We start from the raw sequence: 24,590 nt of genomic DNA, 5'->3' as shown, positions 1-24,590 counted from the left end.
TAAAAAATAAATCCAACCAAAAACATTTCAAGTAAAGACGACCGGTTTGGCCTAGTGGGTAGTGACCCTGCCTACGAAGCTGATGGTCCCGGGTTCAAATCCTGGTAAGGGCATTTATTCGTGTGATGAGCATGGATATTTGTTCCCGAGTCATGGGTGTTTTCTATGTATTTAAGTATTTATAAATATTTATATATTATATATATCGTTGTCTAAGTACCCTCAACACAAGCCTTATTGAGCTTACTGTGGGACTTAGTCAATTTGTGTAATAATGTCCTATAATATTTATTTATTGATTTATTTAAAGTTTTGCCAAACCTAACAAGCGCTTGTAACATTGTAGTATGGAGTAGGGGTCACCAGATGGCAGGCCGCACCACACGACACGATTAGACTGCACGGCTGGCTCGAATTCGTAATACCGCTGCACTGGCCCTTTTCCTATTGCCCGTAAGGCCCGTCCTTAGATATATTTAAATGCACATATTAAGGTTTAGTGAAATTAGTGAAAGAAAGGGGTCTCTATATCTAACAGTTTTTTATTTAATCTTTAAAGTTGCATAAGTGAAGAAGCGACAACGGAAATAATTTAGGTTAAAATTTAGGATGATAAAAAGCACACTTTCTGTCCTGGACGTACGGCTCTGTTTTAAGGACTCATATATGGTGGAGGTACTCAACAGGATGCAAGGATACCCCCTTATCTTAATCTGACGCGGTCGAGTATCAAAAAGCAAAGGAGTAGGGTATTTATTAGATTAAGTTTATTTTTAATATTTAGGATAAATATTTCTTTTTATATTTTTTATAACCTGGTACTCTGAAATAAAGATATTGTATTGTAACTCCGAAAATCCCCTCTTAAGCTCCTTCTCTACTATTATTTTGTAGGATTTAACAACTGGAGACGCCGTCGAAAAGCTCGGTCAATGGTAATATGTATTGTATGGACAGACGTTTATCCGACATGGCTATTTGTACATTACGTAGAAATAGCCATACATTTGACGTGCCCCTGCCCCGCAAAACTCGGCACTGTTTTGTACAGAAAATTACAGTCAAAGCGTTTCCAGTTTTTAAATCCTCCAAGACCATTAGACTTGCAATAGACGCACTTCTTTTCTCGTTGTTTTCGTGGTGAGAACTGGCTGCAAATTAGAACTCGGTGACACAGCTGACTTATTAACTGACTTTGACGTGTCTTCGTGATAGAGAAACACGTATAAAAGGTTGTGGACAATCTTTCCGCATCGTCAGGTAAATAATTTCTAGAATTTTTAATATGTTACGTGTTAAAAAGTACAGTTGGGATCGTGGCCCACAAATGGTCTCGCCGGAAGATCAGCGCTGACCTTCTGGTCAGCATTATGCTGAGGCGAGTCCATTTCGTAGTAAACAATGTTAATATGTGTTAGCCTTTTTTTTGTAACATATATACGTCTGTATGTAATTTTTTACTACGAAAATAAATGATTTATGGTTATTTATGATTGAAACGTTGCAAAAATGTCCAATGCTGTAATTATTAGCTATATGAACAATAAAACACCTTTAATTCATGGAAGTGGTATTAAAAATTGGCTGTGCTTGTCTGACTGTGATAATTGCTTGTATTTTTTGTTTGTACTCGTATTATTTTTTTCACAGGGTTTTTTTGTGTAATTCGACATTTAGAGACTGTATACATCTCTAATAAAGTATCTAATATTTCATTGATTCAAAATTGGACATGTAAAAGTGCCCCTGTGGCCTATTTGCTGAATAAATGTTTGATTAATTGATAATTAAAGGCCAGTCCAGACGGGATGATCAAACCGACCGATTTGATCAGAATATAAATTGGCCTCAATCTCCAATTTAATCACCACTTTTAGATTTATAGTGATATTAGAGCGCTCTACGCGAACGCGAATACTAGCGTCACAAATTGTTATTCTTGCGTCCTCACCTCCATTTTATCGGTAACATCGGTCATAATCGGCGGTCGAAATATGCGAGCAAAATTGTCGTTTGTGTCCTCACGGCCTGATTTGATCAGGCAATTGAATCAGATTGGCGAAAAATTGTTACCGTCCGGTTGTCCTTAAGAGAAAATCATTAGAATTCATTTATCACTATAGAAAGCTTGAGCGCGGCCGAAAGGTTAATGGCATTTTTTACCGAAACCGAACCTTCAGCCTATAAACATGAATTTTATGCTGAAACCGAACTTTCGTCCGGATACTATATGTACTTGTTTTTTTTAGCATTAGAAAGAAGGTAAGCGATTTTAATTAAAAAATCTATTTAAAAAGAAACCACAGCAAATATGTAGTTTTTTGTTTTTATTTTACTTTATTAGGTACACTAAATAGATATCATACAATATCATGAGTAACAGATTACAGATTATGGCTTAAAAACTGGCACGAGATCCAAAACAAGTGTACACAGCATGCTTTACAAGTAAGCGGAAATGTTACAAATTATTTTATCACCAACTTCAACTTCAAAATAATTTATTCAAGTAGGCTTAATAATAAGCACTTTTGACAAGTCATACAAATATAAGTACAATTATAATCATTAATTAAACAAAAAATAATAATAATAAATAAAAAAACAATGAAATTGGTTACAATTAACAATAATGTAAAAGACAATGTCAAACACAAAAATAGGAATAAGAATAACAGCAGAAATTATACAATAATATTAATATTACGGGTGCATATGTCAACTCAGTCCCATATCATAGCTACAGTGAAAAAAAATCAGTGAACAAGCAACTATCTAAACTAAAGACTACAATATAAGGGAGTAATAAACTTTACATTGTAAAGATTAAACTTCACAAATGAAACAAACTCAAAGCAGATGTCATCAGTCAGTGAGAGAAGAGGATGTCAGCAATTTTTTAAACCTAGCAATGTGGTGGGTCAAAAATATCAATGCCGCTACCGCAATGATGATTACCTAGCATTTGATTAGATTATATAGCATATATGTTTATTGTATTGTTATCAATTTACAAATATTGCCATTAAGTGTTATAAATCTTATCACAAACAAATATCACATGTTTATTTACATGTCTTGGTTTCATAAGTAATAATTATTTGTTTAAGAGGCTGTCAACACCCAATGTCCTTGAAATTGATGTTACTTAAACAGTTTTTTTAAGAAAGACTATTTATTTTAGTCAAGTAAGAAAAATATATGTTCATATTAATTATATTTCAAAGACCGTGGTTGTACTCGATACATGATTGAACGAAATCGGCTCGATAGAAAATAATTGCAAAGATTGGTCTTAAAATCACAATTAAACGGTTCTATGTCTTAATTGTTTTGACTTATGGGTCTGCAATTAAAATCACAATTACAAAACATTTATACCTAAACCGCTGTTGAGTAAAATATTACACTAATAATCCACTTTTTTTTTTAAATATTTTTATTATTATTCCCTTGCCCAGGCCCAGTAACATGCGACAGTGCTATCTCATTTACTCCGATACAAATAGACAGTGTGCGCGCTTTCGGTATTGACAGCCTCTTAAAGCGTTCTTCAATAAAAAGACACGTCAAGATCGTGTAGTCTTGCTTGCTCGATCGTGTACCAATGCTAAACAAACGAGGTATATTGTAAACCCCTCTTCACATCCATCGCTACGAATCTTGTTTTGCATAAAAGAAAAGCCATACAAATGTTGCAATAATACACTCTTTTTCTTAGTAGTTTCTTAATAGTAGAAAACCTTATGACACTTTATTAGATATTTTGAATGGTTCCAGATGGCGCTGCTCTCTAGACGCTGGCGCCGCCGCCGCCGCTACGCGGCCATCCTGCTCGTTGTCTCGTCCTTGTACGCGCTGTACTACCTCCATCTCCATGACTCACCCACTGTACTTACCGACCTGGATATTACTAGGAGGTAACGAATAAGTTGAAGTAATGGCCTTAAACTATACTCAAATACACCCAACTTGACAGTAGAAAAAGGTCGCGAAATTCAATTGTTGCATGGGAGATCCATTTTAAATTTATCGCCTTTTCTGCGAGTTGTCCCACAAACAATTGTTTGATGTGTACGCCATACGTCCGTACGTACTTCTTGTAAATAGGCATATATCATTCAAACTACTAGTCTTAGCGAATACTTAAGGATGTTTGATGATCTCCTAAGCAAAATTAATTATGAAAAACCAACAGCTATTATCATGGGTGACATTAATATCGATTTTAAATCTAAAGCAACCATTAAAAGACAGCCGAGTGATATTTTATCCGTCTATGGGTTCAGCCAGAACGTGGAGCACGCTACAAAGATCGAAAGTGATAGTGCCACATTATTAGACCACGCATACTCCAATATCCGCGACGTCCGTGTGTCCGCGGCGTGCGTGTGTACTGCTACTAATTTGAGCAACCATATGGCTCGGCGACTGATCGCGCCTCGTCTCGTCGCACAGCCTGCGGAACCGTTGATGATAAAAAGGCGAGTTTAAAATTATAATCATAAGATTCATAAGATCTTTTTTGTAAACGCGTTGGCATCAATCGGCTGGCAAGTATTTGAGTGAGATATAAGGGCGATTGTAGACGATTCACTGAAACGGTTTTATGCATACTAGTCAACCTTCTAAATATATATTCCAATAAAAAATACCAACATTTATTTAACCCTTCCAGGCATAGTACTATTTATCGACTACATACGCGCCATTAGAATTTCAGCTTTAGCATTTCGATTTAAGGTTCAAATTAGATTACACTTTCAGGAAATGTTACTGGTCTTCAAATGAATCATCAAAGCTGGATTAATTGGAATATATTTAGATTTTTTGGAAAACCTTGTAGATTGGTGCGGCCTAGAAAAGGGTCAAATAACAGGCCATGGATAGATTCCTAAGTTTACAATCTTAAGTTACTTTTATTTGACTATATGCAATTCACAAAAAATAACCCCAGTAACTTGACTATAAGCGAAACTGTAGCCAAACTACAAGTTTCATATAGCAATAAATCAATAAGCGGATGGACTTTTTTAATTCTTTCATAAATAGCAACGCCAAAATACAAGGCGATGTGGAGGGCTATAAAAATGGATTTGGCCAGGAAGCCACGCAAGCGTGTTGACTACACGGACGTGCTTCGTGACACCGAGGGGAAACCCTACGAGTCGAAACAGCAGCTGGTGCACGCTGTAAAGCGCGAGTTGCGACGCGCTTGCCCTGACATGGCCGAGTGGCACGATGCTACGATACCTCGATCAGATTACTACCTTTTACGCGCGCAGAAATTAACTTCATTCTGAAAACTGCGATTGCCTCTAAAGCAGCGGGCAGGCGGGCTCTAACGGACATATACGGACTCTCCGCTAGCCTTCTTAAACAGGCCGGTTTCGCTATTACTTTCGTACACTCGCATTTTATTTAGTGATGCAGATGGCTTAAAAAAAGGAAATATATATACGCTGTACAAAGGCAAAGGCCAAAAATCTACCGTGAAGTCATACCGCCCAATTTCACTAGTGCCAGGCCCTAGCAAATGTTTAGAGGTCGGACTGAACAGAAGGATATTGGAGTATTGGTTCCCTCGGAACGTGTTGCGCGACTGTGAGTACGCCTACTGCCAGGGCCGCTCCATCACCGATCTAGTCCCTTCCGTGTATAAACGGTTGCCAAGCACAGTGAGAAATGCAGTATCCGTCCTTTAAAATTAGACTGAAGTCGTAGCTCGAAGAGAATATTTTTTATAATTATCAAGACTTTTTCAATTTACCTGTCGCGATACAATAATATAATGTACTTCAATTTCCCAATTTGTATTGAATTATAACTGTATGTTATGAATAAATAAAAATATTTCATTACATTTCCATAATTGAGAAGCTATTTTTTAAACCTATTTCCAGAATTATAGAGAACCAGATAGAAGAGGCCTTGAAACTGGACAAGGGCAAGGGCTGCGAAATACCGCAGCTGGACCCTTTTTCTAAGGAGGTCACACAGTTCGACAAAAAGTTAGCGAAGATCAAGTGCCAAGGGCAGGACTGGGTCAAATGCTATGTCAGTATATTTTTACTACATCAGCTAGGAATAGCTCTCTTTAGGCTCTGTTTCACAAAGTCTGAGTAAAGTATCGGATAGCTAATAAACAAAAAAGTAACTGCCAGATAGAACTTCCTGCAAAACTTAGCACTTTATATATCAGTCAAGTGTATTTGAAGATTGTGAAACGCCAACGATTACTTCTTCTTCTAACATAGATAAAAAATTGCATGCTATCCTTTGAAGCCGCGAAGTAAATTTTGAGTTATTATTACACTTAGGCTAGTAGGATGGACTCACGTAAATAAATTCTCTTACCGAGTTTCGAACCCCCGACTGACTCTCTCGACACTTAAGACTAAAGCGCGTAACTTATGTTTTCTTTTCCAGCACTCGAAATGCCGAGTAGTAGACGCTATAAAAGACCAGTACAAAGACATAACATGTACATTCTGGGACATTCTGTACCAGAGCGACCAGAAATATACTTTTGGACCTCCTAAAAAAATAGAGGGAGATGAGATATACGAGTTGAAGGAGAGTGACCATGTGAAGGTCTCGTGTTTTGGAACGTGGAAACACAGGTATATTTTTTCTACATGTATTTTGTACATAGTCTTTTACCTTTACCCACATTTGCGAGATATGTATGTAGGTCATACTGAGCAACGTTTACTATATAATACCAACCCCCAAAATCACAGAAAAATAGGCTATCTCGTACTTTGTTTTAAATTTATTTCATAGCCAACGCACTGCATAAAGGACAGAACGGCTTATATTTTATTATATAATTAACTAGTGCTTAAAATAAACTTTATTTTAAGCACTAGTTAATTCTTCTAATATACAACACCCTCCTTCTAGGAGTAGTTCCTTTTTCAGCATCAAAGCCTACTGGTCTGGGAACACACTAGGTTTCCGCCCTGTCCCGCCGCTCCCCTCCCCGCCAGGGCGAGAGGATACCTTCAACGTCGTCTTATTCGGCTTTGACTCCACGGCCAGAAATGGCTTCATCAGGCGGATGAAGAAAAGCTGGCGGCTGCTGAATGAGCTAGGATTTACTGTCATGGAGGCGTAAGTGCTAAAATACATTTTTTTTTACTTCTGTTGCCTGGCTCCTTCCCATTTACTTGAGGTCGGCCCTTCTAATCATGCGTCGCCAGGTCGGTCGATCCTGTGTCACCTCTGGTCTTAATTTTCCATGCTTCATATCTTTACGTACAGCTGCCATCCAGGTTGCATGTGGTCTACCTGGTCCCCGAGCTGCAACAGGACTTTTTTGGTCATGTGTTCTGACGGTCGTCTCATCACATGGCCAAACCACCTCAGCCGGCTTTCTACCAGTTTTTCTTGGATAGGTTTCACCTTGAAACTGCCCCTTATATAGATTTTTCTGACATGGTCAAACCTCGTAACGCCACCGGCCCATCTAAGCATTTTCATTTCAGCAGTGTATCTTATTTTCCTGCTGCTTTTGAGTGGCCAGCATTCAGCCCCATACGTCATCACTGGGCGCACTGCTGTTTTATATACTTTGCCCTTGATGGTTACTGGCATTCTACTGTCTCAGGAGCACACCCGTCAGTTCTCTCCATTTCATCCACCCTGTGTTTGTACGACACATCGTCACAGATAATAGAACCAAGGTATTTGAAGTGGGAAACTTTTTCAACGCATGGTTTTGTAAGCATACGCTGGCGCTATAGCTGGTGTTACTGATATTGCAATGCATATTCTCCGTCTTCGTCTTACTCACTCGTAGTCCGGCTCTCTCCAGTGTGTATCTCCATGTCTCCACAATAAGTTGTAAGGTCTTCACTTATAAGCACTTTGTCATCAGCATAAACGATTTCCCATGGTGGGGACCGTTGTAACTGTGCCATTAGGTGGTTCATCACGCGATTGAATAGGAGAGGACTGATTGCCGAGCCTTGGTGAACACCGACTTTCACTTGAAACTCTTCGCAGTATTATTTTATTTAACAATAGATTTCATATATTTTTCTGTTTTGGCAAACTTTGATCGTTTCTTCTGAAAAGCAGCCGTTTTACAGATCCAACTCTTAATTGGGAACGTCACTTTACTCTAGATACAACATCTTGGGAGATGGGACACCGGCGGCCCTGTTTCCAATCCTCACGGGCAAGAACGAGCTAGAACTACCCGACTTTAGAAAGAGCAAGAACAACGGCACTCTGGACTCCTTCCCTTTCATATTCTACAAGTTGAAGCAGGACGGGTTAGTTTATGTCAAAACGTATCACACTACGATTAGAATGGGATAGAGCATGAAATTACATACTTAATAGATTTTTTTAAATTACTTATTTCAGTATAACAAAATAGCGTAAGTGAAAAAAGAACAGCAAAAATACATACCGTAAAATGGTCACTTTGCCCCAATATTTGCTCCATATCAAAAGAGAATTTGAAATAGAGGTGGATTGACAAAGAAAACTTTGTAGCCACAGTAAATTTACTGCCATCTTTCGACACATTACTGTAAACTTTCAGAAGGCCTTTTGTCTTTGATCCTTATTCTTTCACTGATATGTGGTAAATTTGTTAAATATCAAAAAGTGGATAACAGCGAACGAAAAAAACATAGAAGACTAACGTCAAACAAAATATCAGCGTAAAAGTGGTCCCACTATTAAAACACGCAATACTAATAACGGACCAATTGCAACTCGTCAAAGTTCAGGTCTTGTTTTCTTCGACGAAACTTCATTTGACCATGATTAGCCAATTTAAAACACCCGAACTACGATTGGTCTATTATAAAATGAGGCACTGTGATTGGCTGTAGCGTTGTCACTTGAAAATACATGTCAATGGGAACCAGCTCTTGGTAGACGGTTTCATGCAATATAGACTAGTTTTAAATGCAATATTTTTGTATGATAATTTATTATTTTATTTTAAAGGCTTTTTATTTGTTCGTTTGTCGCACGTGTTTAAAGGCAATTAAGTCTTGATGATGATGATTGATTATGATGTTTGTTATTATTACTTTCGGGTTATTAATAGTGGAACAAATATTTGATTATTTTTACGCTACGACGCACGGTTTAGGAGATACAGCCCTATAAAGATTTCTGCATGACTGAAAAAAAACTTTATGGGGCTGTATCTCCTAAACCGTGCGTCGTAGCGCAAAAATAATGAAATTTTTGTTCCCCTTTGAAGCCCCGAATGAATATTTAACAAACACAAAAAAGAAAGAAAAAAGAAAAATGTGCTATAATTTGACGTTTAAAAACAAAAGAAGGTTGCCTTACAGGCCTAGGTGTGTAAGGCTATATATCATATTGACTCATCGCACCTGATATGTAGTATTTCCGGATCTAATTTGAAGTAAGTCATGTCAACATTTCATTACAAGTTTGAGAAAAATAGCATTATTGTTTTTACTATTTTCCTCGCATTCATTCCACAATTTTTCCAACCTTCCCTGGACCTAGAAATATTCCAATACCAAAATTAGCCAAATCGGTCCAGCCGTCCGCGAACTTAACGAAAAGTTATAAATAGCAGCGAGATACCGGGACTAAGTAAGAAAGTACACATAAAAAACCTCCACCTACAACGGCGATTCGTATTTACTATCACAAATTTAAATTATTAAAATAACAACCTGAACAAATTAAAAATGAAACTTTCTTAATATCAATGGTTGTTTAAAATGCATAACATCATCCCCATATAAAGCCTGTTGTGATCAAGAGAAATCAAAATTATATGATTCTAGCTAAACTATACGTGAAAAGTAATCCCATATTTTTTCCAGTGTTTGTTGGAACGACTAGCACATCATTTATCCGCACAATAAGGCACATTTCTTTCATTAAAGATATAATTTGAATACTTCTTACGACGACTGTCACAACGGGCCGCCATTTGCGAACTAAATAGCTCCGCGGCACAAAGTTGACGCCCCGCCCGCTTCGGCACAATGTGTGTGGGGTCATTTTGCAGAGCTAGTTCGACATCTATGTTTATTATCAATCGCTGGTGGATAAGGATTAAAGTCAAATGGCATTCAAAAAGGTTTTAATCATGTGTCGAAAGATGGCAGTAAATTTACGTTGCTAAAAATTTTTCTCTGACCTCTATTTCGAATTCTCTTTGTCGATATTATTTTTTACTTTCCTACTTTATGCCCTAGTAATAGATTATTTTATGCACTAGAGCTTAAAAAGCAATTATACCGCTTACATGCGACTCAAACTCCAATTTTGCGAGCATGACGAGTAAACTTGTTTTTTTTACAGGTACCGCACAGCCTACTTCGAAGACATGCCTAACATTGGTACCTTCCAATACCGCTTCAACGGCTTCCGCCGCCAGCCCGCCGACCACTACCTCCGCTCCATCTTGATGGAAGACCTCACCAAGAGGCCCTCCCCCTACCATTGGTTCGTAGGGAGACAGTACTACTGTCTGGGCGATACGCCACAGTTTAAAGTCATGATAAATATCACTGAGCAGGTAAGATGTTACGAATTATTTAAATAATGCCTATGCGAAAAGTTTTCTAGTAATATACCTACACCGTGGGCCAATTAAATCCGACATTAACCACACATTCCTGAGGTCATAAGGAGCATAAAATGTTATATACCGCACGCACCGGCGAAACTTCGCTAGAATTGGCTACGCTAAGAAATTCTCCCCGTACCATTGGTTTAATGTTAGGTAAACAATGTAAAGAATTTTAGAAAGTTTTTGAACTTAGGAACTTTTTAAGCGAAGTGTCATACCTTTTTTTTAAATGTTACATAATTTTGAAAAAATCACTTTTAACACGAATTTTAAACAGTTGTGGCATGATTGTTTTAAATGTATATTTCAAGTCTTAAAATTTCACTATACTGGATAAAATTGTATATCTAAGTACTGAACCTACAGAGCTAATTATGAGCTTTTTGATGAAATCGCATAGTTTAGGACTTATAATCAGAAAACCAAAACAAGTATTACATATTCGCGGCTTCTCGAGTAGTGCAAAGTTACCACATCGATACCTAGTTTACAGTCGCACTAATTACGGAAAAAAAATGTTGTAATTAGTACTATAGTACACAGACAAAAGGTCTATATTACAATCAAATTTTCCGCGTAATTAGTACGAAGGTATAGTTTGTTCGGAAAGAGAAGAGTCGTGAATTGGTCTTCATACATTCCACGACTCTTCCCTTTCCGCACAAAATCTATCGACAGGTTTGTTGAAGCTGCAAATTGCAAACTGCAGGTAGTGGTATTAACCTTTTGACCGCCAAAGACGTCATATGACGCGCGCGGCTACAGCCCAATATCAACCTTCATGCGTACCGACAAGGTTCACGATTACGCGCCGCGTGCGTTAGGCGTGGCGTTCAAAAGGTTAACAACATAAAAAAAATCAGAAAGAAAGAAAAAAACGGGTAGTTCGCGATTGTATTGTTCGATATGACAGGCCTATAATATAGTTTGTATTAAAATCGGGTAAAGCCGACATTAACATGTTCAATTTTAATATTTTTTTCCCTTCTAGTTCATGGAGTTGGGCGGCAAGCGTTTCATCTTCACGTTCATCGCGGATATTTCTCACGACAACTTTAATTTTATTGATAACGCCGATGACGACACCGCTGCGTTGTTGCGTAGCATCATGTCTAAGGCGGAAGATACGCTTATAGTTGTCATGGGAGACCATGGAACTAGGTAGGACCATAGAGAATGTAGAGATTGTATTGTCAAAGAAAACTTTGTAGGCACAGTAAAAATTTACAGCCATCTTTCGACAAATGTACTAGACAAATGTAGAAGAGCGGGGCTTCCTGTCACAGGTATTATACATACTTGCTAGGAAGTCCCAACCATGAATGTGTTATGTTATGTTATGTTATGTTGTATGATTAAAACTTGTAGAACGCCATTTGACTTTGATCCTTATTCTTTCACTGATATGTGTTAAGTTAAACATCAAAAAGTGGCGCCATCTAATAGATCAAAGGCCAAAAGTATGGCGGCATCGTTTCGAGCGATGGCATCACAACCTCTAGCCGATGCCCGGTAAGAAGGCGCCACTTTTTGATATTTAACAAAGTCAAATGGCGTTCTAAAAGTGTTAATCATGTGTCGAAAGATGGCAGTAAATTTACTGTGGCTACAAAGTTTTCTTTCACAATCCAACTCTATTTCAAATTCTCTTTGATAGGACCTACCTTTTAACGTTAAATTGTTCATTATTTATTCCACTTCCAGCACAGAATAATAACATAGAAGTTTTCTCGCGTCTATCAAGTTAAAATTAACTGATTAGGTAATACATATACTTGTAGCGTCACTAAGTAAAATCTATTTAGTATCTCGTGCCTTAAACGAAACGTTTTAAAAACGAGTTTCTTATATATGAATAAAAAACCGGGAACGCAATGGGTGATTCTAGTTATATCATAACTATTTCGCAGTTTTTTCTGTTATTAAGTGTTCCTTTTATTATTTTTTCTTTCCCAGATTCGCCGACGTCCGCAACACACTCCAAGGCAAACTCGAAGAGCGTCTTCCCCTCCTCGCAATCCGCCTCCCCGACCGTCTTACGCGCGCGCGGCCGCTCGCGCAACGCGCGCTCCAAGCTAACGCGCGCGCGCTCGTCACAGCGCACGATCTACATGCTACAATACTGGACGTGTTGGATATGAAGCAGCATTGGAATCCGTATAAAGTCCGAGGGGCGGATTACGCTAGAGGATTAACTATGTTGGAGCCGGTAAATCTAAATAAGCGTTTCTATACCCTAATATTAAAACGACAGTTCGACCGGTCAAAAGCAGGTAAATAATGTCTGTACTAACTCAATTTTTGTAACGACCGAAATGTAGAGAGAGCTAGTACAGACGATTTCGTTCAGATACATAGCCGGTGTGAAAGAATATAAGGCTAGATTATACCGTATACGAGATTTTATCGAATACCTATCGTAATGACAGCATTGTTTGTATGGCAACTTTCAAAATCGGTCACAGGGCTATATGTCGAAGACGAGATTTTCCCGCTTAGACGCCGTGTGAACGATTTAGTGCTGCCACATGGCGTCAGGACATATTTCAAGCCGAGCTTGTTTCGTGTTGCAATTTTATATAGCGATTTATTTCAACAACAACGAAGGCCTACAGTTATTAGTAACATTTAAGATTTAATTACCAAAGCAGAAACGCTTTTAAGATAGGTTTTTGTACATCGACCCGGCTGTTGCTATCTCTATTGCACTCACATGATGTCGGTTGTCAATGTCACTGTGCGAGTTTGACAGCAATATAATTTAGCGATATAGCAAAAGAGATAGTAACAAGCGGGTCAATGTACGAGTATTTATCTGTAAAGCGTCCCTTCTGTAAGTTTAGGAAACAGGACAGTACACTGACAATCAACAACGTTATGAGTGTTATGACACAGGTTAAAAAGTTATATTTAGCTTGTTATGTCACGACAAGGTTCTCTGGATCCCTAACTATAACTATTTATTTATTTAGTCGTATGGCATATTTCAATTCTTGGTCGCTTTAGATTAGATTAGATTATATTCATATATTTCTTATTGGAAATATACATTATATTTTACATGTCAAAATAAAATGCATTCACAAAAAGATCGTCACAACATAATAACAACAATAATAAAATAATAACCGCAGGGCAGCTTGTGGCGAGCTGTTGGGGAGTAACGACCCCACGGACCCGAGTACTCCCGAGAGTCGGTCAGGGTCTCCGTCTCCGGCGTGTCTTCGTCGGTCGGAGTGGACCCCAAGGGGACCCGCAGGACTCTCAGCTTTGGCTTGCCTTCATTGGCCGTCCAGAGAGGAGTCGTTAGAGCTAAATGCTTCAGGGGTGGAAGTGAAAACTTGCATAAGACGCGAGTTGGCACAGTGGCTGTTATCAGCCACTGGATAGAAAGCGGCGTACACCTCTCGACACCCCTGAGCCGCTCACACCGGTGTTGCTCCTGGTCGTCTTCAGGACGGCATTTTCAGGGGCCCATCTAGTGGGCGGCGAGTCACCGCCTGCCTCGATAACTAGTGAAAACATTGTTATGGCAGGTGTCCGGACGTCTTTGCAATAACCCAGTCTCATTGTCCTCCCAAACTTCAATCCATAGACCGTTATACTGTTCACTTTACTACAATAGTCCCAATGCCTGTTGCGACCGGTTCATTGGTGTCTATTGTTGCGCCCGTGAACGGGTTCCAGCAGGCGTTCTACATGACATTAAAGCTCTCCAAGAGGCCTCTACGTGTTGGATCTATATCCCCATGCAAGCCTATCAAAAGACCGGGATTTATAGGCCCGTGAAATCCAAGGAGATACAATAATAATAATAATAATAATGTTGATTCGACGATCATTGTCCCGATAGTCGTTTCAGCGAACGGTCTCATAGCGAAGAGTCTCGAACAACACCTTGAGAGACTCTCGCTAGGTGGTTGGATCAAGGGTCAGATGCAGAAGGCGGTGATCTTGAGCACGGCGCGGATAGTGCGGCGGTTCCTCTCTCTGCGGCCCTGACCACCGGCAGCTTGGGCCTTGCCCCGCTGCTGGCGGCACCCTAGGTTAGGTTTTTTTATAATGTGTTTATATTTTTTGTATTGTTTGGAAGTGTTTTTATATTTTACTTTTATATCCATATTATAAAAAATCCTAATCTAAGACATTAAATGAATAAAGAGAATAATAATAATAACTACGAATCGGAATAAAATAAAACAATAAACAAATTAAAATAAAAAAATATAAAAACACTTTCTATAAATAGAAATATTTGTCAAAGTTATTAAGAATATAAAAATAAAAAATACAGCTAGGACAACCTAGGTAATGTCAAAAAGTCAAAAAATTTAATAATACAATAATAGGGACAAAAAAAGAATAGAGCAATGTCAGAATTTACTAATTAATAATTTATAAATATAAATAATATTAAAAATCAAATAATTACATAAAAAACAATTAAATAAATAAATAATTAAATAATTTCATATATTTCTTATTGGAAATATACATTATATTTTACATGTCAAAATAAAATGCATTCACAAAAAGATCGTCACAACATAATAACAACAATAATAATATTGGCATACTAAGGTGGACTCGGACCGAGCTGGACGCCCTGGATCGGAAGGTCCGACTACTGCTCACCACACATCGTATGCTACACCCACGCTCGTCTGTTATGAGATTGTACATCCCACGGAAGTGTGGAGGTCGAGGCTTCCTAAACGCCAAAGATCTCCACAACCGCGAGGTGTGCAATCTCAGGAATTATTTCCTTAACAACGAGTGTGGGATGCATCGTGATGTGGTGGCAGTAGACAGGAACCTCACGCCGCTCTCCTTGGCAAACGAGAACTGGCGCAAACCTGTGGTACTAAGTACTGCGGATCGCAAGGCGGCATGGGAGAGTAAGGTGCTACACGGGCGGTCAGAGATGTGACTTATTTGAAATACTTGTATTTAAAATGCAAATACAAAATGCAAAATACCTATTTTGTATTTTGTATTCAAATACCTTTTAAAGAAAACTATTTTGTATTTTATTTCAAATAGTTTTTGAGACTTATTTTCTATTTTCAAAATACAAAATACTTTTTATTAGGTGAAGTAAGTAGAAGTTACAATCTCTTCTGACGTTACAATCCTTGCAACTCTCTCATTCTTTTATGGCGACCGGTCTGGCCTAGTGGGTAGTGACCCTGCCTATGAAGCCAATGGTCCCGGGTTCAAATCCTGGTAAGGGCATTTATTTGTGTGATGAACACAGATATTTGTTCCTGAGTCATGGGTGTTATCTGTTTTTTTTTTTTGTGTATTTATTCACTATGAATTTTTTGAAACAGGGTTTAACACAATAAGCCACTATTGAAAACCTCTAGGGTTTATGTAATAGTTGGCGAGATCGCGCGGACCGATCCGCGTTTGCTTAATACTATTATTACATACTTAGTTATGTTTTCTTGTCGAAGCTGTTATTGTATCTATCGTTTAAATATCGACCTTATGTATATGTACTTAAGTATTTATAAATATTTATCATTGTCTAGTACCCACAACACAAGCCTTAATGAGCTTATTACTGTGGGACTTAGTCAATTTGTGTAATAATGTCCTATAATATTTATTTATTATTTTAACATGGAACTGGTGAATCTGTTTAGTAATGCCGCAAATGACCACAAGCGTAGCGAGAGATTAAAAATGTGGAATCTTAAGCGTTGCAAGGATTTCAAGGCACGAGAGGTAAACAAACTTTTTTGCCCTGGTGAAACACAAACGAGACGTTTTCACCAACCAACGAGAGGTATATACTAGCTGTAAAACATTACAAATCTAAATTAATGCTTTTAATAATTGACCGTTAAACACCATCACTTAAAAGTCCATTCAACCGGTAAACATGAGGAGACACAAAATTTGCACTCTAGAGGACTGATATACACACTAATTTTAAAGAATAAAGAAAGCCTTTCCAACTTGTAAATTCCGAGCAATAATAACTTTTTAATTCAGACTAGGTATTCACTATTTAAGAGTACCTTTTATAGCAAAGTATTTGTATTTTAAAAAAGCATTTTGAAAATACCTATTTTGTATTTAGTATTTTAAATACAAATTTGAAAACTATTTTGTATTTTGCATTTGAAATAGTATATCAAGGAAGTATTTGTATTTTGTATTTAAATACTTTTTATAAACTATTTTTCACATCTCTGCGGGCGGTTCTACAAGGCCCTCACGGGACCCGATGTAGACCTGCTCGCATCGGTGAACTGGCTACGATTCGGAGACCTCTTCGGAGAAACCGAGGGTTTTGCCTGTGCAATTGCGGACGAAGTTATCATGACGAATAACTACCGGAGATATATCCTGAAGGACGGTACGGTCGACATTTGTCGGGCATGCCGCCGTCCCGGAGAGTCACTCAGGCATATCATCCCCGGTTGTTCTCATCTTGCTAACGGCGAGTACTTGCACAGACATAATCTCGTAGCCAGAATTATTCACCAGCAGCTTGCTCTCCTATACGGCCTTGTGGACCACGAAGTGCCGTATTACAAGTACTTACCTGTGCCAGTTCTCGAAAATGGCCGTACCACGCTCTATTGGGATCGATCTATCATCACTGACAGGACTATTGTTGCCAATAAGCCTGACATCGTGCTGATAGACCGATCGCAGCGCCGGACCGTGCTCGTCGACGTCACCATCCCCCATGACGAGAATCTCGCGAAAGCCGAGAAGGACAAGTCCAGTAAGTACCTAGACTTGGCTCACGAGATTACTGCCATGTGGGATGTTGACTCGACGATCATTGTTCCGATAGTCGTGTCAGCGAACGGTCTCATAGCGAAGAGTATCGACCAACACCTAGAGAGACTCTCGCTAGGTGGCTGGATCAAGGGTCAGATGCAGAAGGCAGTAATTTTGGACACGGCGCGTATAGTACGTCGGTTCCTCTCTCTGCGGCCCTGACCACCGGCAGTTTGGGCCCTGCCCCGCTGCTGGCGGCACCCTAGGTTAGGTTTTTTATAATGTGTTTATATCTTTTGCATTGTTTTGTAAGTGTTTTTATATTTTACTTTTATATCCATATTATAAAAAACCCTAACCTAAGACATTAAATGAATAAAGATAATAATAATAACTACGAATCGGAATAAAATAAAACAATAAACAAATTAAAATAAAAAAATATAAAAACACTTTCTATAAATAGAAATATTAGTCAAAGCTATTAAGAATATAAAAATAAAAAATACAGCTAGGACAACCTAGGTAATGTCAAAAAGTCAAAAAATTTAATAATACAATAATAGGGACAAAAAAAGAATAGAGCAATGTCAGAATTTACTAATTAATAATTTATAAATATAAATAATATTAAAAATCAAATAATTGGCATTTTATTCTTTATATTCTTTGACAGAATACAGCGTTTTGGTCAATAAAAGTTCCTTCAATCGGCGACCAAATAATTCGTCCGATGATTCATTTTTGAGAGTGGCGGGTAGACGTTCATAAAACGCCGGGCCTATTACGCGTGGGTTTTTGTCGAGCAGCGCGAGGTGCCGCGGCACGGACTGTAATCGGCCGGTCTGGCGGGTTATTCTGCCAGGCATGTTTACACGTTTGAATAAATAAATATTGCGGCGTGTGAACATAATAATTTCATAAACATAGAGAGAGTAGTGCGTCATTATGTTATATTTCTTAAAGAGCTGTCGACACGGGTGTCTGGGATGTACACCTGCTAATATACGTAAGGCTTTTTTTTGTAATTTAAACACCCTATCTGATTCTGTGCAATTTCCGTATAAAATAATACCGTACAACATGAGCGATTGAATTTACAAATTTACAAATTAATATCTAAGTTTTCGCTTAGCTTAAGTAACTCCAGAGGATCTCCCTTGTACTTTCTTTTTGGACACTCATGGACAATGTGGTAAATGGACTGTACAGGTGCTCCACAGTCGCACTTCGGTGTATCTCGCCACCCACGCTTAAACATAAATTCTCCGGATCGCCCGCTTTCAGTGCGAAGTCTGTTTAGTTGGCACCATTGCCGTCTCGGAGCCGAAAAGCCCTGCGGTTTGCTGGTAGGATCGTAGCTGGCATGGGATGCCCTGGGCAAGTTAGCAATCCAGTCCTCCCTCCATTTATCCTTGATGTTAAAACTGCTTTCTTTAAGTTCCTGTGCCGTATTGGCCGGTGGACGTCGGACTATTTATTTAAACTGTTTTACACAGTATGAAAAATAAGTACAAATAGTATTTACTTTTGAACTAAAATTAGAATTTGAAAAAAAATTAAAATTGATTTTATTAGATCCCTCGCAATCGCTCCTGCAGCGAGGCAGGCATCGAGCCGCACTGGTGCACTTGCCTCGCGTGGCAAAACGTCACCAGCGACGACCCGTTCTACGAGAAGGCTGCGCACGCGCTTCTCCACTACATCAACTCTCTCGTCGCTACAGTTGGGTAAGTGAGCACAGATCATAGTTAAGACGAGACCACGCCATCCTCGAAACGTCGGAGGTAAATTTTAAAACTTAATGTTTAATAATTATAGGCAATTAAGTTCCGTGTTAAAGTTTAAATCAGTGCATAGTTCTTTCGTAAGTGTAAGTTCATCAATTTCATACCTACCTAACTTCTAGTAAAGGCGTGAATAAAAAACCCGTCAGCGTCGCGGTGAAAAGACCGTCAGCTGGTCACATGAACATGTTTGAAACAACCCGCCTTACCTTTTTATGATAAGAAATAAATGCCTATAATTCCACACAATATGAAAAATAAATTACCAAATTATTTTTGTTTTCTCCTTTTTATGATACTGATATCAAAATCATCAAACTTTGCATGTAGTATTATATAAGGCGTCTATTGAAATATTGAGGTATTATACGCCATCTATCGGTGAATTTAGTCAAACTGGGGAAGTAAGATTTCAATAATAGGAAACAAGAAACCCAGTTTGGCCCAAAGATGGTCTCGCTTCTATGACACTTTCTCACTAGGTCACAGCAAAACCTGTGCAGAATTAGCTAGATCCGATTCTAGGTATAATCGAAAAGTAATATCATGAAATTGGTCCAGGGACCTCTGTATCCCCCGAACTCTGAAGTCGACGTCGTGGGTGCTCCGCCAGCGCGCCAACAGTCGGCTGCTAGCGTTCAAGAAGAATCGTGATGCTGACGGTTATGTGGGGCACTTCGACGCCAAAACTCAAGTAACCAAAGAGACCTATCAAGCCAAGGTAGGTTTATCATACTAGTCATACTAACTTAATAATAATAAAATTAAAAACATTTATTTCAGACCAGGTTGATCCATATAGGGTTAGTTACAGAGTATCTTAATAACTATGTTAGTGGCACAGTACAAAAACAAAAGCAAAAAATAAAATAAAAAAGATACTCGTACCCAAATATATTTGTGTGAAAATCCGGCCCTGTTTTTTACCTGCTCCTCGAGAAACATAACATTGCTTCCTTGGCGCTAGCTAGCCGTGCACTCGCATTACTAGTGCAAGCGAGGTCTTCGAATACGTATCTTTGTTTCGGATCGCAGTGTCACAAGTTAAGCTGGTTTGAGAGCGTTTAGTCGCCTACCTTAGACGCACCAATAGAGATCAGACAGCTATTCTGTTAGAATTCTGTATTAGTTCATAATAAATCTTATTCCGTGCTCAATAGAGTAGTAATTCAATAAACGCTACCTATGCGGCTTGACCATTTTTTCATAGTGGCACGCGCCTTTACGGTTTTTAAACAATAGATAAGACGATAATCCGTAGAAGCTCACGGAGGAAAATAGAAACTATAAATAGTACAAGTATTGCCAGGGACAAGCAGGGCAGAGAACCTGCTCTACTTGGCCCTGCCAATCGCCACTTCCACCCAGTAGCGAGTGAGAGGAGAGTCGAGGCGCTCTGCCAACTCCCTCAGAAGGCCGTTGCTGCTGCCCCGCACACGATTCAGCTTAAGCTAGCTGACATTGGTTTACTCGTACTATGCCTGACATTGAGGATGTCTGACAAAGTGTGATGATGCCTAGCATTGTTTGAAATTGCGTTTTTACCAGAGATATGCTTAGCGTGGAATGTGTTTTTTAGAACCAATAGAAGAATATGCTTAAAATATGTTAATCTTATTATTTCCTCTACGAGACAGGCTATGCCTAGTGTGGAGGTCAGTATAACATGTAACACTGTTTAAACTTATATTTGTTAAATAAACAATTTGTATTTGTATTTGAATAAGAATCACTTTATTTACCTATCCTCAGCATGAAGCGATTCTATTGGTCCTCCATACCATCGCTACGCATCCATGTACATCTCTGGTGAAACGCAATCTGGTGAAAACAAAAGCATCTGCATGGTACTGACTGATTTTTATACAATGGGTACGATCATATGAAAATTCCTCGACACTATATGCTACTGTCTGACTTATCAGCTTTATTTATATATTTAAACTTTATTGCACAAATAAAGAAAAATGTACAAATGGAAGAAATATTACAGGGAAGAGTTCATGAGGCAAGAACACCCGTTTTTAGGGTTCCTTACCCAAAGGATAAAAAGGGACCTTATTACCATAGAGAATTTGAAATAGAGGTGGATTGTCAAAGAAAACTTTGTAGCCACAGTAAATTTACTGCCATCTTTCGACACATGATTGAAATGATAAGAGAAATTAATAGCAAATAATAAGGAAAAATTTACATTATGTCTGACATTATTTGCACTCGTAAAGACTACCCCATTCTAGCGTCTTTTGAACGTCGGCGTCTAGTCAGCGCAAATATTTTTAATAATTGATATGACTCGATTGTCGGGATGGGTGAGCTTTTACTTATATACCTACAGGTTTGTACGAAACCCTCGGTGCGCGAGTCCGACTCGCACTTGGCCGGTTTTTTAGTTTAGATTTGACTCCTTCAGTGGAAGTTGCATTTCTAATACAATCGGGTAATTGATTCAATATTATCTATGGTTGACGAATAAAGAATTTGTATTTCGTAATTTATGGATGACCCCTAATGTGTTTACAGATAGCAGTGGGCCCCGGACACGGTATCTACGAGGCGTCTATGACTTATCTAGTTGACGAGGATAAATTCATTATACACGCGAGGGGCATCTCGAGGATTAACGCGTAAGTCACTTTTCATCACACTTGCTCGTAAACGGTGTTATTGTAGGCCAACATACTGAGATAGCATTATGCCCACGAGCGTAATCCCCTAAAACCGTTCCGTACCCCGGACCCAAAGGGTCAAACGGGACCCTATTACTGAGACTCCGCTGTCCTGTCCGTCCATCTGTCACCAGGCTGTATCTCATGAACCGTGATAGTTAGCCAGTTGAAATTCCTAAAGATTATGTGTTTCTGTTGCCGCTATAAAAACTATTACTAAAAACAGCATAAAATAAATATTTAAGGGGGCTCCCATACAAAAAGTTATTATTAGATAATGGTATGGAACCCTTCGTGCGCGAGTCCAACTCGTACTTGGCCTATTTTTTATATCATCTGATCAATTTCTACGCAAGGAGGTATAAAAGAGTTTTACTTTTAAATTATTTTTTGTGTATGTTTAAAATTATTTAATTTGATTAATTTAATTTCCGTTTAAAGTATTTTGACACAGTTTTCAATCGTGGCTGAATGCCGGATAGATCTATGCCTTCGATGCCTAACCAGTCAACAATGACAAATATGGTCACCGTATTTACTAAATACGGTGACCATAAATATGATTCCTAAATACTATTTAGGAATCATTTCGCTTAAAATTTAGTTTTTTCCTCACAAGTATGATGAAAAAAAAAATAGAAAATTAGAAAATTAGTTCAAGGGAAAATTCGTAACTGTGAGGTCTGTATGTGTAATACTCGCGTAACAAATATTTGTTTTATTGTGATTTTTTCGCAAATGTATTAAAAAACGTCGTTCAATGTACGTGTGTACATTATTTACTTGTTCCTTACGGCTTATAAAAGACATCTCGGGACTCGTAAATAATGACACACTTTGCACATTTGCATTGAAATGTACTATTTCTTCCGAAATATTAGTTAGAGTTCCTATGATATCTAATATTGCGCCACTATAATATGTAAACGACACTATATGCAGTGCATAGTTACTCAGATTCTATTTTGGAGGAAAGGGTTACCACTATTTTTGTGGTTATAAAATTTCTAATATGAAAAAAAACGGACTAAGTATAGTAAAAGTTTCGTCGTTTTTGAGATAATCGAACTTTTGTTTATTTTTTCATAGCTACCACCATATCTCGCTTTAATCACCAATCAAGCAATATATTTTGTAAAGTTGTAAATAGCATGCGTTATACCCAGGGCCCGTACTTTTCATGCCGTTGACGCAAAAATGACGTAATTTAACATACAGATAGTTGTTTTACAATACTACAAATTTAGATAATTTACTTATTGACGGGTATCAAAATAAATACTTGTTACGAGAATAAAAGCTTGTTACGCTGTTAAAAATCAAAAATATGTATTATTTAATAAATTAATAGTCTATTATTTATTTGAGTGACAATAAGATGAAAGTCAGTTAGACGTTTCTGTACTCATTATCAAGTATATGTATAACTTACCTATAGAGGTTGATAAATGATTAATTATTACGAAAATACTAATTGGAATCATACTCTATGTAGTGTGACGTCATTTTTCTGTCAACGGCATGAAAAGTACGGGCCCTGGATACCATTTTAGAATCTGTATTGGGTAAAAAAAAAAATTTTTGAAACTTGGCCACAATGGTCTTCATAATTTTTTTGTTAAAATAAAATCTCCCGTTAGTGTTCCAACATTGTTAAATATACCACCGAGTTTCACTAATGTTGTCCTTGTCTAACAGGTACAGGAACGAGCCGGACTGCATCAGCAACACGCATCCGCATTTAAACCCGTATTGCTACTGCCGCTGACGTCCGCCCATAAGACGGGAGATACATACTTAAATAAATAAATAAATATAAATAAATAAATATTATAAGACATTATTATACAAATTGACTAAGTCCCACAGTAAGCTCAATAAGGCTTGTGTTGAGGGTAATTAGACAACGATATATATAATATATAAATACTTAAATACATAGAAAACACCCATGACTCAGGAACAAATATCCATGCTCATCACACAAATACATGCCCTTACCAGGATTTGAACCCGGGACCATCGGCTTCGTAGGCAGGGTCACTACCCACTAGGCCAAACCGGTCGTCAATACTTGGTGTTTATAAACGCAAAAAAATACACAATCACATATTATTCCTGAATTTAAACGCTCAAAGTCGCGAATCCAACATTGCTCTGTATGCGACGTTCATAAGCGCATTGTAATGTGCCTACTTGAAACATAAACTTTGTAGGTATAAAGATAATCTTTATCTTAGTGTATTCACCTGACAACTGTCATTGGCCCCTTTAAAAGCAGAGCCGGCCCAGAGCTGCGGGAACACTTTTTTTATTTTATTTTTTTCCCTCTGGCTTTTACTCCCTGCCAATTTGCACAGGGTGAATTCGCCAATGTCGGTGTTAACTTTCAGACGAGAGGAGAATGTTCGGTAATATTTTGAGCTTGTGGAAGGATGTGAACACTTGCCAGTAGCTCTCCCGCAGTGACAGGTCTATATGGAAGTACCTAATCCATGGAGTTGTGTTGCCAACCTACTGGCTGAACTAGCTGATATGATATAAAACACAGTGTAGTCACCTGACAACTGCCATTGGCCCCTTTAAAAGCAGAGCCGGCCCAGAGCTGCGGGAACACTTGTCGGTAGCTCTCCCACAGTGACGGGTCTATGTGGAAGTGCTCTATGGCGTTGTATTGCCATACAACCGGTTGTACTAGCTCTCCTAGCTGATACGCTGGAAACGAATTAATACAATTGATGTAAGTTAATAATCGAAATGCTTATATAACTACAGTATGTATCTGAACGTGAAGCAATTACT

The 24,590-nt window shown here is 38.3% G+C and overlaps 2 protein-coding genes across 4 annotated transcripts in view; one reads left to right on the top strand and one right to left on the bottom strand.

Annotated features, from left to right (window-relative positions):
- LOC133521836 (uncharacterized) lies at window positions 1-24,448 on the top strand. Of its 2 annotated transcripts, XM_061856929.1 has the most exons (13): window positions 1-1,260; window positions 3,781-3,920; window positions 5,904-6,057; window positions 6,430-6,623; window positions 6,907-7,116; window positions 8,133-8,282; window positions 10,318-10,534; window positions 11,580-11,749; window positions 12,545-12,797; window positions 18,911-19,062; window positions 19,681-19,840; window positions 21,643-21,746; window positions 23,487-24,448. In XM_061856929.1, the coding sequence occupies exons 2-13, from the start codon at window positions 3,781-3,783 to the stop codon at window positions 23,554-23,556; spliced, it is 1,974 nt and encodes a 657-aa protein (XP_061712913.1). In that variant the 5' UTR covers window positions 1-1,260; the 3' UTR covers window positions 23,557-24,448. The 2 variants fall into 2 exon arrangements, with proteins under 2 accessions (XP_061712913.1, XP_061712912.1); XM_061856928.1 differs by lacking the exon at window positions 1-1,260 and having other exon boundaries at window positions 2,971-3,920.
- LOC133521840 (hexosaminidase D-like) overlaps window positions 1-24,590 on the bottom strand; it is a 44,557-nt gene that overhangs the window by 11,274 nt on the left and 8,693 nt on the right. For both annotated transcript variants that reach the window (XM_061856932.1, XM_061856933.1), the window contains exon 6: window positions 24,349-24,503. In XM_061856932.1, coding sequence (XP_061712916.1) covers window positions 24,349-24,503 — 155 coding nt within the window. The remainder of the gene's footprint in view (window positions 1-24,348; window positions 24,504-24,590) is intronic.

Source organism: Cydia pomonella, chromosome 10 (assembly GCF_033807575.1).
Source record: "Cydia pomonella isolate Wapato2018A chromosome 10, ilCydPomo1, whole genome shotgun sequence".
In the NCBI taxonomy this organism is placed as follows: Eukaryota; Metazoa; Arthropoda; class Insecta; order Lepidoptera; family Tortricidae; genus Cydia; species Cydia pomonella.
This window is presented reverse-complemented; position numbering and strand designations above follow the sequence as displayed.